The sequence below is a fragment of the Balearica regulorum genome, chromosome 7 (assembly GCF_011004875.1).
Source record: "Balearica regulorum gibbericeps isolate bBalReg1 chromosome 7, bBalReg1.pri, whole genome shotgun sequence".
Lineage (NCBI taxonomy): Eukaryota > Metazoa > Chordata > Aves > Gruiformes > Gruidae > Balearica > Balearica regulorum.
The window spans coordinates 14835275-14851332 of NC_046190.1; the positions used below are offsets into that span (position 1 = coordinate 14835275).

The 16058-nt window shown below is 44.4% G+C and overlaps 2 protein-coding genes across 3 annotated transcripts in view; both read right to left on the minus strand.

Moving 5' to 3' along the window:
* SFXN2 (sideroflexin 2) overlaps positions 1-8114 on the minus strand; it is a 139897-nt gene extending 131783 nt beyond the window's left edge. Inside the window, exon 1 of the mRNA XM_075758033.1 lies at positions 8105-8114. The gene's annotated coding sequence lies outside the window, so the exon portion shown is untranslated. The remainder of the gene's footprint in view (positions 1-8104) is intronic.
* SUFU (SUFU negative regulator of hedgehog signaling) overlaps positions 1-16058 on the minus strand; it is a 99673-nt gene that overhangs the window by 45455 nt on the left and 38160 nt on the right. For both annotated transcript variants that reach the window (XM_075758030.1, XM_075758029.1), the window contains exon 4: positions 1631-1773. In XM_075758030.1, coding sequence (XP_075614145.1) covers positions 1631-1773 — 143 coding nt within the window. The remainder of the gene's footprint in view (positions 1-1630; positions 1774-16058) is intronic.

The window sequence follows — 16058 nt, forward strand, 5'->3', positions numbered from 1 at the left end:
TCCAACGACATTGAATTTTTGGTCAAAATCTATTCAACTGATGTTTTATCAGAAAAGAGGAAAACTGAAAACTGAGTTCTGAAGAGCAGCAAGCAGAAGTGCGTGATGTGCCTTTGATGCAAGCGCGTATCTGCGCTGATAGAGAACTGTGTGGAAAACCATCAAGGTCAGCATGTACCCAATTGTGCACACCGTACCTCCCCTGCCCCTTGCAGAGCTCACTGTCTCAGGATCCAGCCCTTGCAGATGCACTTCATCCCCACCCATCTTCCCAGGCTTCCTCCATGAACAGCCTGAATCACCCTTGCTTCAGCACACCCCTCCCTGGGCCTTCACTCACTAATTACATACAAACAGCTAGACTCTAAACAGAAAGTTATTTTGCATTCATTCTTTTCTTTTTGCAATCATTTATCCTCATGGGTCAAAATAAATCCATAACAACAAGCATCAAACAAAGGGGAAAAACAAGTCAACTGGATGTGTTGTGGAAGATTAGAGGCCAAGAGCCTCAGGATCCAACAAGCTGACTGTCCTTCGACCCAGGCTAGCTGGGCACTAAAGAAGAGATGCGGACTAACGCAGCACTAACTGGGGAGTCAGCCAGGAATCACCCTGCTTAGCTTGGCTCTCTATTTCTGCTTCCAGGTCCCACAACACACCTTTCACTGATTAATCCCACACTCATCTCTTTCTTGTTGATAAAACACCTCAGAAGACTCGGGAAAGCCTCTGCCCTTGCACAGCAGTTGCCTTGTGCAGGTCTGTGGTAATGGAGCTTCCCCTTACATGTTGCAACTACAGCCAAGGACAACTGGGAGCAACTTGAAGCTTAAATTGTAAAATACATACACTTGCAAGGAGAAATCAGCAGTTGGTATAAACTATGCCAGCTCTTCCACTAAGCTTAATAACTCCATATGCAATTTTAAAATGTCCAAAGCAGCCCATATTTAAGAGACATCACTGAGAAGGACTTTGGGAAAGCAAGCAAACCTGTTTGGCCAAGGAAGCTCCCCTCACTGAACAGTAGGGTTAAATCGCAAGGAATTTTTTAAACGTTTCTTTTGCAAAGCAAACCTGAACTTTTCTTAAACAGTAGATCAATTCAGGAAAAAACTCACTTATCCTCTAAAGAGTCATTGTATCAATGCTGCAACCTACATTTCTGCCATTAAATAATGCTAAAGCAACTCTGAGTTGTGCTCCAAACTCTTCTTTTCCTCAAACTCAAACCAGTGGATCATTTACCAATACTGCCATAGAATTAATTTGAATTTAGCTTTACATTACCTTTTAGGAGTGTTTTATTCAACTTTTTTCCCTACATTCATGTTTGAAATTTCAGAGCAGTAATATTCAACTCCAGGTCTGTTTCAGGGTGTAAACCTTCTCTGCATCAGATAGACCTCGATCTTGAGAACCGAGTATGCCATTGCTCAATCCTGGTAAAACACTGAACACCTCCAGAGTAACAACTCAGAGATGAGATTCACAGAAATCAAATAAGGAAGAAAGGTGGAAGACAGTATAATAAGCATCTGACTTAATCAAAGCTAAATTAAATGTAATGTTAGCCGCATTCCACGCCCAGGAGGTGACAATCAGAGCCACCATTGCTGGGTCATACCTGTAGGAAAGTAACAACCCCGAAAGGAGTCTGCACCGGCTGCATCTGAGGGTCTTCTGTCAGTAACATATGCTGGATTCTAGATTCACTGTTGTCCAAAGGGCTGTGCCACGATACATGGTCACCGCTGCAGAAGGTGTTTTCTGCAAGGAAGAGAAACAACAAATATTTAGTCCAAAATGTCTGCTAGAATATTCCTTCTGTTAGCATCTGCTCCTGACCAGTCAGGCAGGGGCCTCTGGTCTGGACCAGGACAGCCGCTGGTGGCTATTCGCAGCGGCTGCCTCCAGCCAGCTCTGCTGTGTCTCCGAGTCAGCTGAAGCAGGAAAGGGGTCTCATTGAGCCATCTGAATTCAAGCACTGACTTTAAAAAAAAAAGTCTCCTGCTTTGATACTAAACCCAACACAGGAATATCAACAAATAAAATTAGCTTCTCTCTCATTTACTATTAGTCTCGTATTGTAAGAGGGCGCAGAGTCAGCAGGCTATACTGGATGCCTATGGGATGGCGATTCACACTTAAATTGCAGCTCTGATTTGCCACAGGAAAAGATTCTGAAATGTGAATTAAACATAAATAATACTTGGCTATATCTAATAAAAATCCACAGTCTGCAGCCCAACTTGTGACAGTCTAAGTCAAAGCCACTTTCTCTCCCAATTGTCTGGTGGTTCTGGTGCAGAATTGTAATTAGTATGTTCCTTTTTTCCCAAACAATGAGAAAACCAGTGGGCTATAAATTTCACTATGTCAGAACAGACGGCATGAAAACAAAGAGCCAGAAATTATCCTTCTCTCTTCACAACTGTAAGCATCCCTTTCTTTTCCTCCTCTCCTACTTAGAAAGACAAAACACCCAGATAATCCCATGTTCCACAGCTGGTGCATGCCAGAAGGCACACCAGAACCCATCTGTATGTTGTTGCCCCATCACAGGAAAGGCTAATGCTTGCTTTCTGAGCAAGCTAGAAGTAAAACCACTGAACACGACCATTTTCACACCAATTAAAGCATGCTCCATTCACAAACAGTTCCTAGAGCATGTGTGCAATAATGCTGCCTAGCCAGCTGCCTTGGCCTCGGGTCTTGTGCTTGTCCCTCTCCAGGTAGAGTTTTTATAGCACATACAAAGAAACAGCTTGGAATCCATATTCTGCCCTCTGACATCAGTGTAGCGCCCCAGGGATGAACCGCATACTGCCTGCTTCCAAAGGCAGTGGCAAGCACAGCGTCCCTCTCCCTGACCAAGCTCATTGATGATGGCAGTCTTGGCTGGTGTCCTCACCGTGGTCTCTCCCAACACCACTCTTACAGAAGAGTGGGAAGGGAGGCCTTGCCCACTGGAAGAGGACTAGGACTTCCACTGTGAAAATGTTAGTGGTTAGTGGTTACTTGAGTTGCTACCTGTCAAAACTCATATGACACGGAGCCGGATCCAATCCAGAGGAGTGTTCTTTGCCCTGTAGCTACGAGCAGACGTGGTCCTGGATTGTCACCTAACCTTCCCACACCACCTTTGAAATTCACATCAATAAGACATCTCTTAAATAAGTACCTATAGGGCTTATCTGAGAATCCTTGAACGTGGCAGCTTCTGCAGCAGCAAGAGAGAAACAGCATTTGCCAGTAATTGCAGCTTTGTCCTCCATCACGTTAAACAACAGACACTGAGGAATCAAGTGCTTGCACGCCACTCAGTGTGCGTCGGCACCACGACGGCGTGCATGTGCTCTCAGCCAGCAGCAAGCGTAGGATGCTTCGAGCCAGCACTGTCAGGCAGGTAAACTAATGAGAGTTATCTCGTAGTGGCTGTGCTTAAAAATACTCACAGTCATCTTGCTGATGAACTAACTCCTGCTCACCCATTCATGGGGTTCCTGCAAGGGTGTCCTGGGCAACTCATAGTTTCTCCACCAGGTGTCCCCATTGGTGTGTATTTGAACATTTTTAATATATGTTTTTTCAGATGAATTTCTTGGACAGCTCATTTGATTAAGAATTAAAATAAACTCCAAATACCATAAGGAAGCTGGCCCAAAAAATGAAGCATGTAACAGAACTGTTGTGATAAGTAAGGGAATGTTTTCCTTAGTTAAAATTAGGAAAGAAAGAAAACATAGCAAATGCAAGCTGCTTGGAAGAAAGAGTTTATCGTTACGGACACTGAATTACATGCTTTCAGCTCTGCGACTGAAAGGAGTGGTTCAGATATTACTTTACTTTTAGAGTTGGGGAAATATATGCAGACAGAAATTAAAAACATTTTTTTTTTTTTAGTATCAAATTCGGGTTAAAGAAACAGCACTTAGAATGTTGCAAAGGATATTGTGGTATTATCCAAGTTAGCCAAAATGTGGCTGATTAATTTTTTTTTTTTTTTAAATAATAAAAGCCTCTCAGTCACAGTTCTCAGGAATGAAACAAAGCCACAAAGAGCTTATTCTTGGGCCCTGTCTTTATACCACAACATTTTGCCCATCAAATGCTCACACAATTCTATGCTGATCGATCGCTGCGTTTCACTGCTGGTGCTGCTTCTCCTGGGAAAGCCCAGCCCGTTTAGAGCAGGTTTTCAAATGCAAATGTCTCTGCTGGAAACCCACCTGTTTATGTCCATGTGAACGCTGAACACTTAGAAAATCTCCCTCTCCCTTGCATGCACATGAACACCACAAGATTCACACTGACTACTCAATTAAATCACAAAAAAATTTTCTGCAAATAACATGAAGCTGAATTAAAACCTGAAAGATTGCAAGAAATTCAAAATTACAGCCTAAAACTCAGCTCTTTGCTTGCTGCATTGTAACCCATATGGAATGTAAGATCAGTTCTTGTAGAGACCATTGCAGCACTAAGGACAGCTTGAATTGCAAGACTTGTAGCTACAGAAATGAAGAAATTACAGAAACAAAGGACTAGATAACCACTTTCTCTTCCCTCATGCTGGAAACAGAGATGAGAATCCTCCCTATCTTTCACACTCATGTTTTCAAAACAAAACAATCAAAATCTTTCTAAGCATTTAAGTTTTAAACAATATTTTAGCTAGAAAATCCTTAAATTTTCATAAATGATTCCTCCAAGGTATATTTCTAACTAAATTTGGGAGTTTCACAAGTGTTGAATTAGAACATAAACCATCCAGATAAATCCTCAAAGTCATCACAGCACAGATGGATGTGAAAAGTCTCCTGTAGCTTTTGCACCTTTCTATCACTTGCAATGCTGTCAATAACACACCTTGTACAACTTGCCTTTCATCCACAAACACGTACAAGGTGCTAGGACTTCCTACATGTACATAAGTATTTCTGTAAAACCAAGAGACGAGTAGGCACAGGACATGTGCACTCACCTCAGGTACACAACCAGTACAAGCACTTTACAAGGAACACCATGCTTCAGTCAGACGGACCTAAAGACAGCTCCTTTTGTTCCCAAAAATGCATCCCCGTGTCTCCCGTACCATGCATGCTAACTGGAGAAGCAGCCTGCCATCTCCAAACTAATCTCTGAGATCTCTGTTTTTCACTGCTACGAACCAAGGATGGGACTAGGATCTTTAGTGATAAGGATGCCAGTATGGGTCTCAACAACATTCACAGTTTTGTAGCCGTACCTCTCAGTATGCATTTTGACGCCTACTACAGATAGCAAATGAGACACCTGCACTCACAACTGCAAGCTACTTATATTAGAAAATACTTGAAAATAGACATGTAAAAGGAACATGGTATGTAAAAATAAAAGATTAGAGGAAGAAGTTTATATCCATGGAGCACTGACCCACTGACAGGACTCACTGCTACAAGCATCCCAAAACAATTTCTGGTTTTAGCCCAAAACATGGCTCCCCTTTCAGATAAGCAAAGAACATTCCTTTCCAAGTTATCTCAGTTTAGTAAATCTGAAAGTTTACAGCCTCAGCAGCAAAGCTGGTTCTACAAGGATCCTATCACAACACTGGTGCTGTCCCAGGCCCTTGTAAATTCGGGAACAGCGTCTGCTTTATCCACATCCATTTACAGCAACCATCGATCCAATGCTTTTCACTCTTAACAAGCTCTGCTATGACAACCATTTTGACAGTTTTGAGGAGGGATTGGAGCCCAACTGATGTTACAAAAGTCCTTTTGCACTGTCTTAATGAGACAAAATATACTGGTGTCCAGAATCCAGGAAAGGTGAAATGGTTTTCAGTGGTAGCTGTGAAAAATCACAGACTACTACTGAACAAGCACCTTCTCTACCATTTCAAGAAGGCAATGTTCAGCCTGCTGGGACTTGGGTATCGTTTGCTGCTGCAAAGACTTCTGCTTCTTTGAACTCTGGTGTTACTTGGCTCCACAGCAAAGCCAACAAGAGATGTGACAAGTCCGGGGAAAACATTTTATAGAATGGGAGGAGTCTGATGTATTCTTCTAACAGATAGCAAGCCTCAAACTGGTGGCCAGTTGGCGTGTTCCCATGCTCAGGAGTAAACCTGGACAAGACTTCTACGAACGGGGGAACTAAGGACACTTTGTTGGTTTGCACACTGTGGATGTATTTGTCACTGCCTAAGGAGGAAGGAGCGCTGACTAAAGCTTTTACTGCAAGCTGTGGCACACACAGGAGGACCCTATCTAGATTCACTTGTGTCTAAGGTCAAGCGCAACACATCTCCACTGTTCTCCACTATACAGGGCACAGTTAGCATTTTTTCTCACCTGCTCATTTTTACAATCCTTTAAGAACCAAGTCTCTCCAAGAGCCCTACTACTCTGTTAAGTCTGTTTGACATTGGCCAACAGGTTCAAACACCATTGTGGAGGCACAGTCAGCCTTCTAGGCAGAACAGCACAACTGCATACGCTGCCTTGCCTTAGGTGAGCACAGCAAAAAAAACAGTCACCAGAAAAAGTCACCAGGACCTCACCAAGGAATTATCAAATGCGTAGGACAGATGGCAAAACACAGAAATGATCTAGCCATCAACAGGAGAAACTAAATGGCAAAGGAGCGGAAAGAAAATACGTTAAAAAATTAAATCCAAATTATTTTAGTGTATGGCTAAATCGGCAAATCCTCAGGAGCAAACTAAGGCTCTGATTTACTGCATATGAGCTGATTCACAGAACTGCTGTTGAATACTTCTGCCTCACAGTAAACCTGAGGTGGTTACATGTTCCCTCTGTGGAAGGAAGAGCTGAGCTACCTGACCCGCCTCAGGATAAATACGTATCCTTCAGCAGTTACCATGGGAGTGCTGGATGTGTTGTAAATACACAAGCTTACTTACAGTAACCTCTTGGACACTCATACCCTTCCTGCTTGGAAGAGGCACTAACAGGACTTAAACCCAACGCAGCAAGGTGATCCATCCTCATAGACTTGAAACTGGTTCTTTTTCTGCAAGTTTGTGTTTTAACAAAAGCTACTGATTTTTTTTTTTACTGTTTTCTTTCTGTTAGGGAATGCCGATTTCATGAAATCAAACTGCTTCATAGGGAGGTATTGATTTCATAAGAATTCAACAAGGAAATCATTAAAACATTTCATTTCAAGCTTACTATTTTATTTCATAATTTATAATAGCAAATCTGAAGCCTTTCTCCAGCTCCACAGAAATAAGAGGTCTTTAAATTTCCCATAGACCAGCTCTTATGCCATTCTATTATGCAAAAGCAGTATCTATAAGACAGTTATACCAGACCACTCTGTTAAGATTCCCATATTTTGAAATCTTTAAAATGTCATTATCCATTTTCTTTTACAGCCCACATAAAGCAGGTGAGGTTCCTCCATGCAGCAATGATCATAATTCAGCTGCTCAATCTATCCTAACTTTACTATCCAACTGCTCTATAATGAGAACTGGGGAAATAACTCAGAGGCAACCCTTCCACTGTGGACTAGTAAATTTTCTTTGTGTTAACACTGCTCATGTATTTTCTTGGAGTGCATTCCTCCCCACCTTTAATTTGACTAAATATAGTTGATGCCTAAAGAAATAAAACCAAGTCATATTCTTGGCCTCAAGATGTTTTATAAACAATGTAATACATGCAATCTACGCTCAAGAGGTGTTACCTAGCTCTAGAGAGAAACACAGATTACTTCCCATTGTATTTTCAATTTCTTTTTTAAACCTGCCAGGTTTCACATGTATGGGATTCTGCTAGGAGCCCTTACTCCCTTGAATAGCCACAGGCAGCAAGTTGAAAGGGACAGCAAACCAAGTACTAGGATCTAAGAGAGCTCCATCCAGAGGGTGGATGTGGGTCAGGGAACATCTCCAGTGAGCTTGCTACCCTGCACCCAGAGCAGAAGGGAAATAGCTGTTTGGGCATCTGGGAGTCAAGTATCTTCTCTGGCAGGCACATAGGCGACCGTATGGAGGAAAACAAGGAGCTGATGCTGTTCCACCAGCAAGGAGAGAGCACGGGAACTTGAAGAGTATCTCTTGTCCCTGCATGGCTTGGCATACACACAGTCCCCAGACCGAATCTGGCTCCAGGGCAGTTCAGACTGCATCACTCTGGTTCATCTGGAGGCCAGAAATTTCCTGCTTCTGACATGGTCACACCATGCAACTCTTTAGACCGATTTTCAAATTAGGAGAATAGATTTGTAGCCTGGCTGTTCCCCTGCATCTCTTCTAAGGCACCTCCTCCTTTGAAATGCCAGCTAAAATCTGCAACAGAGAGGTTAAACTGTTGTGACTAATCAGTCAGATAAATCCATCCGGACAGTGTGTTACAGGTATGAGCTGATACTGCACAGAGTGGAAGAAGCCCTAAGTACATTAATGACGAAGCGTGCTTGGTTTTGGGAAAACAGCCATTCTACTGCACTCATATCCTTCCAAAGCAAGTTTCTGTGTTCCTCTCTTGTTTCTGCAGAAAGCCAGGCCATCATTACATGGTCACTATATTCCGGGATATGTGCAAGGTGATGCTGAAAGAAACAATCCTGCTCGTCCCCCTGAGAAAGCAGCGGCTACCTGGATCACCCTCTCAAGCCAGTAATGTTGCTTACCTATGCTAGCACAATGCTTAGCACTCCTCTGCCAGCTTGGTCTAAAAAAATATACTCAATAAATTTGCAACAGTGTGCAGCACTGAGGATGCTGGCACGCAAACAAGATGACCACATCCCTCACACAAGCCAGACCTACATTATCTGCATCACTCAGCTGCTTGAAAACTCGCTGCTTTAAGGGGTACAAACCTGCATTTTGTATCCAACTGCGAGATCTCAGCCAAACTGCAGGCAGCGAGTCACAGATGTCAGAGAAATTCTGCGTTTGAGGGCAAAGCAAAGAAGGATTTTGACTCCATGACTTACGGGTGCAGGAATGTTAAAAAGGCCCCCAGTGAGTTCCTGACCAGCACGACAGTGATGCAGCCAGACATTTAAATTGAATACAGCTTCTGCGATACTTACAGAAACAATGTAATTTATTGCATTGCTATTACCCCATGCACGGTCTGTATAATTTATTATATAAATGTATTTTCTCCAACACATTTTTAATATTCAGTCTAGCTCTGTTAAAAAAAAAAAGAGGTAATCTGGCAATCTGTCACAAATAAGATTTGATGCTGTTTTTCAGTACCATTTTGCAGACTGAACAGCTAGAATTAATAGAGAAACTGTAAGGGCAGACATAGAGTCCAACACTGAAATGTATTAGCTATATTTTTCACCAGAGCAACTTAATATATTTCTAACTAGCTCAATAATGGATATAAGCATGCATGCAAAGATGTAGCTATAAAAAACAGACGCAGAAGCTAAACATGAAAATCGTGTCTAAAAATCTCAAATACCTTTATTGCAACTCATTACACAGATGCAAATTAAAAAAAACCCAACAGAGTATAAAGAAAAAGACTCATTTGCCAGCCACATTAATTTAAGATAATCTAGGGATAATAAAATTAATGCTAAATTTAGTCTGTCTGCTTAGTTTCCTAACCTACAAAGAACTGCACACATAGATTAGTAAAGGGGAAAAACAATTGTGATATAATCTGTGGGGCCTGCTGGCAGTTAGTTTATAATTTCATTTTCAACTCAAGCTGAACGTGTTTTAAGAACATACAAGTAGAATCCAAACCATGATATATTTGCATTACATGAAAAAAATCCTTTTCCTCCTTGTTTTTCTTTTTCAGTTCAGTTTCGTTGCCCCTTATCTCCTGTCTGGGAAACAGGAACTGCCCAGCCCAGGCACTCCAAAGAGGTGCAAATTCACACGGTGCTGCTGCCTGCCGCAGACATGCACCATAGACAAGATGCCTTAGGAAGAATTAAATCCCTGGAGTAAAATGAAACAATAGCTTCGCTGCAGGGATTCAAATTAGGCTTTTAGAAACAAGAGGCCTAGGAAAAGCTTCTTTAAAAAAAAAAACAGTGTGGAAAAAACCAGATTATCGATACTGTAAGGACTGCTTGACCTCTGAGGTTTGATGACAGTTTCAGAAAACAGAAGTTTGATGCAGATTTTTTTTTTTAAAAAAAGAAATGATCTGCAGGTTGAAAATACAAAACTGATCACTGCACAGCTCCAGGTTGTTAAGCCTGGAAAATTAAGGACTCCCATCAATTTATGCAAGCACATATAAACTTACTTGATCATTTCAGTCTCCTGGACTGAAAGCCTGATGAAGGGGCCAGAATCGGGCCCTCCCATGCCTCCCCAGGGTCCATCACCAGCAGGACAATGTGATTCCTCACTCCTTCATGCCCGCTCAGAGCCCTCCCTCACCCCTACTGGCAGTGGGATGGTGGAAAACGTGTCTCGCTGCACTGCAGCTTCCACTGATGGAGTTACAAATGCTGCTTTTCTTATCACAAAGTAAATCCCAGACACCTGGATGCCATCTTACATGACACTGGAGAATGTAATATTTCAGCTGAAAAACAAACGCTAAAATGCTATCATACAATAACAAATTTGGTTCTGGGCCTCCTCTACCTCTTCTCTTTTCCAGGACATTTCTTTCCATCCGTTACACATCTACGTGTCTGGCTTGCTCCTTCTCCCTGCCCATCTCTACATGCGTATACAATTTCCATGACTGCAGCCTCCGAGAATTTCTCACGCAGGCTCCCAGCGAGTGACTCCCGTGCCCAGGGCACGCTCCCACCCTCTGCAAGCGGTGGGCCCCCTGTCCTCTCCCTGACTCCATACAGCCTACTCTGCCAGCCACCTCCTCCCACGCTTCCTCTCCTCCCCACAACTTCATTCAGCTCCTCCATGTCTGCTCCTTACAGCCTTCTCCAGCCATTGCAGTCAGCAGAGCTGGCACATCCATCAGCCTTGGCACCCCTTTGGCATAAGTGCTGCCTGGGGCTGGATGCATCTCCTGCCTTGCTTTTGCAACAACACAGTTCTCACCTGTCTACTGATTTATCTGCATGGTTCCCTCCCACAAGGAGGGAAAGCTGGAGGAAGGCACGGCAGCATGAAAGGACTTACCTGGCATTGCTGAGTATGGCAGAGAAAGAAAATGAACACAGATGAGAGTTGCTCATTCTCAGCCCCACAAAACTTTCCTGCCTCAAGCTCTGGCTCCTCCACACCTCATCGCTCAGACCGATCACCCTTGGGTGCTGCAGGGCTGGGCTGCTTTCATCTCTTCCAAGGGGCAAGTGGGAAAACCTCTCCCTTACCCCCTCTCCCCAGCCAAGCAACAGCAAGGGAGCAGGAGTGACACACTTCATAGAATCAGAGAATGGTTTGGGTTAGAAGGGACCTCGAAGATCACCTAGTTCCAACCCCCCTGCTGCGGGCAGGGACACCCTCCACTAGACCACGTTGCCCAAAGCCTCATCCAGCCTGGCCTTAAACACTTCCAGGGATGGGGCATCCACAACCACTTGCCAAATCCACTTGCCAAATCCTGAACTCCAGGCCAGGCAAGAGACCCTTCCACCTCTGTTCAGCTGCGCTGCTACCAGCTTTCTGCATCCTCCACCTGAACAAGACATTTTACAGCTCCCCTTAAAGGATGGTATTTCTGTCTTCAGTACTTCCAGAAACTGAATAGCCCTAGGATGGGGGTGGAGGCCCAGGACTGAGAAAGGATGTTATACAGCAGGATCTCCTGTCAGATAAGGACTCGGCTCAAAACACATTTAATGACAGTTTATTTACAGATTATGTGGTCCCACGTGGCCAATTTGAAGAAATACTTCCCTTTCATTTAAAACCCCTGTCCTGTGTTCTGACATCTGAACACCAGAATGTTTTACAGTTACCTGAGCATTTCCCAGCCAGATGCAAGCAGAACTTGTACCCACAGCATTTAGTGACCTTTATGTGTCCTCAGTGAGGGAAGAGAACTGCAGCAGGACAGAGAAACTTTTTTTCTTGTTTTTGAACCTTCTACATACTTGTGCACATGCAAGCCACTGAGAAGTGTGGATGCTTAGATGGACACAGCAGCACCATGAGACTGTACAGTCACTTGAGATGTTCCCCTAGATATCTGAGATGTTTCTGTTGAAGAGCTTTCAAGGAGCCTGAGAGGGAGGTGACAGCACTATCCTCCTCTGAAGGACCCAAAGAAGATGCAAGCAGCTTCTTTTAATAGCCTTCACAGCACAGATGTCTGATAGGAAGACTGCAAGACTGCACTAGGGCATCCCTTTTGGCAAAAATTATGCAAGAAAGGGAAGACGGTCTGTGAGAAAACACCTACAGTTACCACATCACATTCTCTTCAGAAAAATTGTCTAGTCAGCTGGGCATTAGTTCTGGGGCTTGTAAGGGACAGGAAAGGCATGGGTCTTTGAGAGCGCACTGTAGCACTTTTCTCACTGGTTGATTATTTTCTCTTAAATTTTCAGGAATTTAAAGCTTGCACAGGCCAAAACTTTTGTTTTACTTTGGCAAAGCAGGAGGCCAAAGGGCAGGAAACAGAGGAACTTTGTATTCACACATATTTGTGTAAAATATTAGTTACGCACTGAGCTCCACCAACCCATTACAGTAGTGCAAGAGAAACACACAAACTTAGTCCAAGAGCTATATTTACGGTTCAAATGCAGAATGACCAGCCTGTTTATGGAGCACCTTTTGAAACACCATCCCAAGTGTTCCGAGATGATTCCTTTAAGGCCCTGATTTTAAACCAAAAGGCAGGAGAGTCCACTTTCCACAGGCTCTGGGCTGCCTGCAGTCTCTGAATACACTCTCCCAGTTTCTCTTCCCCACCAAGAACAAAACGTTTCCCCTGCTGTGCCCATTTGCTGCCTCCTGGCTGAGCAGGCTGCTGCAAAGGATCTTTGCATCCGAGTCTGTCAGAAGATGGTCTGTAATGAGCGCCGTGTACTGCCACTCTCGCAGGCAGAGTGCAGAGTGGGTTAGGCAGAAAGCACAGTTTGAACGCCACTTGCTGCACAGATCTTCAATAGAAAGTTTAAGAAGGTGGATATGGAACAGTGAACCCAACTTCCAGTTCAATCCACTCTGCAGTTTCATCTAACATGGGCTTGGCAGCTGTCAAGGGAAAAGCGGGTTCTTTTCACAAGGCTACTCAGTACATGTAACCTTCAAACTCCTCTGTGCATCCCAAACAATTGCACACAGGCAGCGAGAGAGGATGCTCCTGTGACTGCAGAACAATCCCTCTGTGTTGTGGCTTTCAGCCCCTCGATAGGAGGAGACAACACTATTCTGTGCGGAAACCTTTAACTATTAGAGCGGCTGCTTCTGTTTCCCAGAAAAGGCTGGGTGGCACAAAACACTCATATATAAGACGCCAAAGGACCTCACACCAGCAGGAGGGGGAGTTTTCTGCTTTCCCCAAGCTGTTTCCTTTGTCTTGAATTCCTCCTTCGGTATAGGGGACAGAGTCTTTGTCCCAGGCTGGGCTAACAATGTGCAGCTTCTCCCCCGCTTCCTTACACCAGGAGTCAGAGATGCTGCTCTTAATGGGGACTGCTGGTCCCCAGCACATGGGCTCCTCCTCACCCTCCTGCAGCCCAGAGGCTCCGGGTAGGATGGAGAAAACACTTCCTGCAGAGAGCTCGTCTCCCCTCTGCGCAGAAAACATTAGCAAGGTTGGTTTTAATCTTGAACTGCGGCCACACAGGAAAAACACCTGCTAGAATCTCACATCCAAGTGTCCCGGGGCGTGGGGCCTGCTGGCTGTCCTCCTGCCACTTTGGCTGTTGCAGCAGCCTTGCACGGAGATGTGTCACACAGCTTGCTCCGGGTCCCCATGCCCATTTCTTTCCTCCCTCTTCCAGTGGCAGCCCACATGCAGTATGAAGGCTAAAACACTTGTGCATTTATAAATGCAACCGTACATCAGATTTACAAGCATTGCTGCTTTGTCCATCCCTGACATTTGGGAACAGCCTCAGGACACAGGGACTGATGCAAAGCACAGAGAGAAGACGGGTCTTTTTTTCCTTTTCCTTTTTTTTTATTTTAAATAAACCAACTGAATGAACTGTATTGAACAGCTGAAAAGCAACGAGCCAAGTTCAGTTCCCAGGCAGGAACAGGACATGAGTTGACAGACTTAAAAGGGACAGCACCAGTTGAAAACTAGCCAACTCAAACTGGGCCTAAACCTACTTTATCTAAATTGCAGTAGCAGCTAAAAACAAGCCTCCTCTTTCAGGCAGTGCTGAGATCCCTCACTTACTGCCTAGAAATACTATGCAATCAATAAAGCAGTCCAGGGAAGACAGCTTTCCTTCTATTTCAACAAAGTCTTTTATAAGGAACAAAGATTTTCTGTGCTTCTGCTCCTGGCACAAAGTCTCTCCATGCTTTAGTGCCAGCCTACCCTTTGGGGCTGGAGAAGGTCAGAGACCTGTTCTCAGTCAAGAGCTAGAAGTCAGAGAGACAATAGTGGCTTCCACAACAAGGTACTTTCTGTACCCAGCCTGACCTACGAGTTCAGACAAACTGCAGGAGAGAAAAAAGCCCAAACTCCATGAGGTTAGGGAGGTAGAGAAGAAAAGGCTTTAATTTATATTACATAGCTAGCTCACTGACAACATAAGCCATAGACTTTTCCTCCCTCAAGTCGAATGAGAGTACAGGTGTCCTTGGAAACTCCCAGGTTCCCTGTCATACTTTCCTCCTGCTGTACTGCAGATCAGGAGGAAGCCTGGAGGAGCCTCATGCATAGTCCAGGTTCACACCACCAGTGCTGACAAAGCAAAAGGCAATGTCACACAGCAGTGGTGTTGGTCCCCTCAAGTTCCTGAGAAAGTGTCCAGCACTTTTTAAACCCGGCCAGAGGGTTGCAGGGGCTTGTCTATCACCACAGCAAAAGGAATTTCATGGAAAAGAGATTCTCCGGTGTGGCACAATGTCATAGCAAGTCCCAAGCAAAGGCTAGGAAGATGCTATCAACCAAAACCAGTGAGAGCTAAATAACTGCCAGCTTGCCCCATCAGTGGCTGAAGAAGTGACAGTGCTCCCAGGCAAAGGGCAGGACTGAGCCTGGTGCTGGGGTGCCTCCCTATTCTGAACAAGAAGAGAAGTAAAGTTAATTTAGTCAGCCAAAATCTAAGGTCATGCAACTCCATTTATGCTGCCAGGAAGAAGAATAGGGGCACACCACCTGTGTGGTGGCATAGCAGCATTCACAGCTGTATTTCTGCTCTATGCCCTCAGCTAGTCTACCACCCATATCCGAAACCACTCTGATCAAGACAGGACTCACACGGGGAAAGGACAGGCCACCAGGTCTGTGCTAGTTCACAGCCTGGGACCCCTCAGCCAGGGCCAAGATTCCTCTCTAAGGACTGGCAAGCTTCATACCTCTCTCCCTGTGCCTTGCCACACAGCAACAAAATGGAGCCAGGTGTAAAGGTCCCAAAAATTATAGTCACACAAACAGACAAATAATATTAAGCTTTGCAAGCATGCAGAGAGGAACTGCATTAATTTCATCTAGGGAACCCAGAAGCATGCTGACCAACACGCCAGTCAGTGTCACCAGTGCCAACAAGACCTGTCCTCTCCCTCCTTTCCAACTGAAAGTCTCCCTCCACCAAAAAGCATGGTTGTTGCAGATGGTCAATATTGCTACTTTCCCTACAGACTCCTGCTAGGGGTTGGCAAGACCACACTAAGATTAAAAGCAGGTGGTGGAAGTTTACAGTTTTGTTGAGGGGGGAAAAGGAGAGCTATAACATCATCTTTCAGTGAGCTCTGCTGGACCAAACCCAGAACAGTCACAGAAAAAAACCCAAAACTGATTAGAAAAAAGGTTTGATGCCAAAGACTAAACAGCAAGAAGGCTTCTTGAGACTTGCCTGAGAGTTGCTATGTCAGGAAAGCGGATAGGTGTCTACCAGCCCCATCCTTCAAGTGCGCTCAAAGAAAAAAAAACACATAAAGCCACACTAACTTCTCTCTTCCGAGAGCTCAGGTACACAAGTTACTGTGGGTTACAACTACA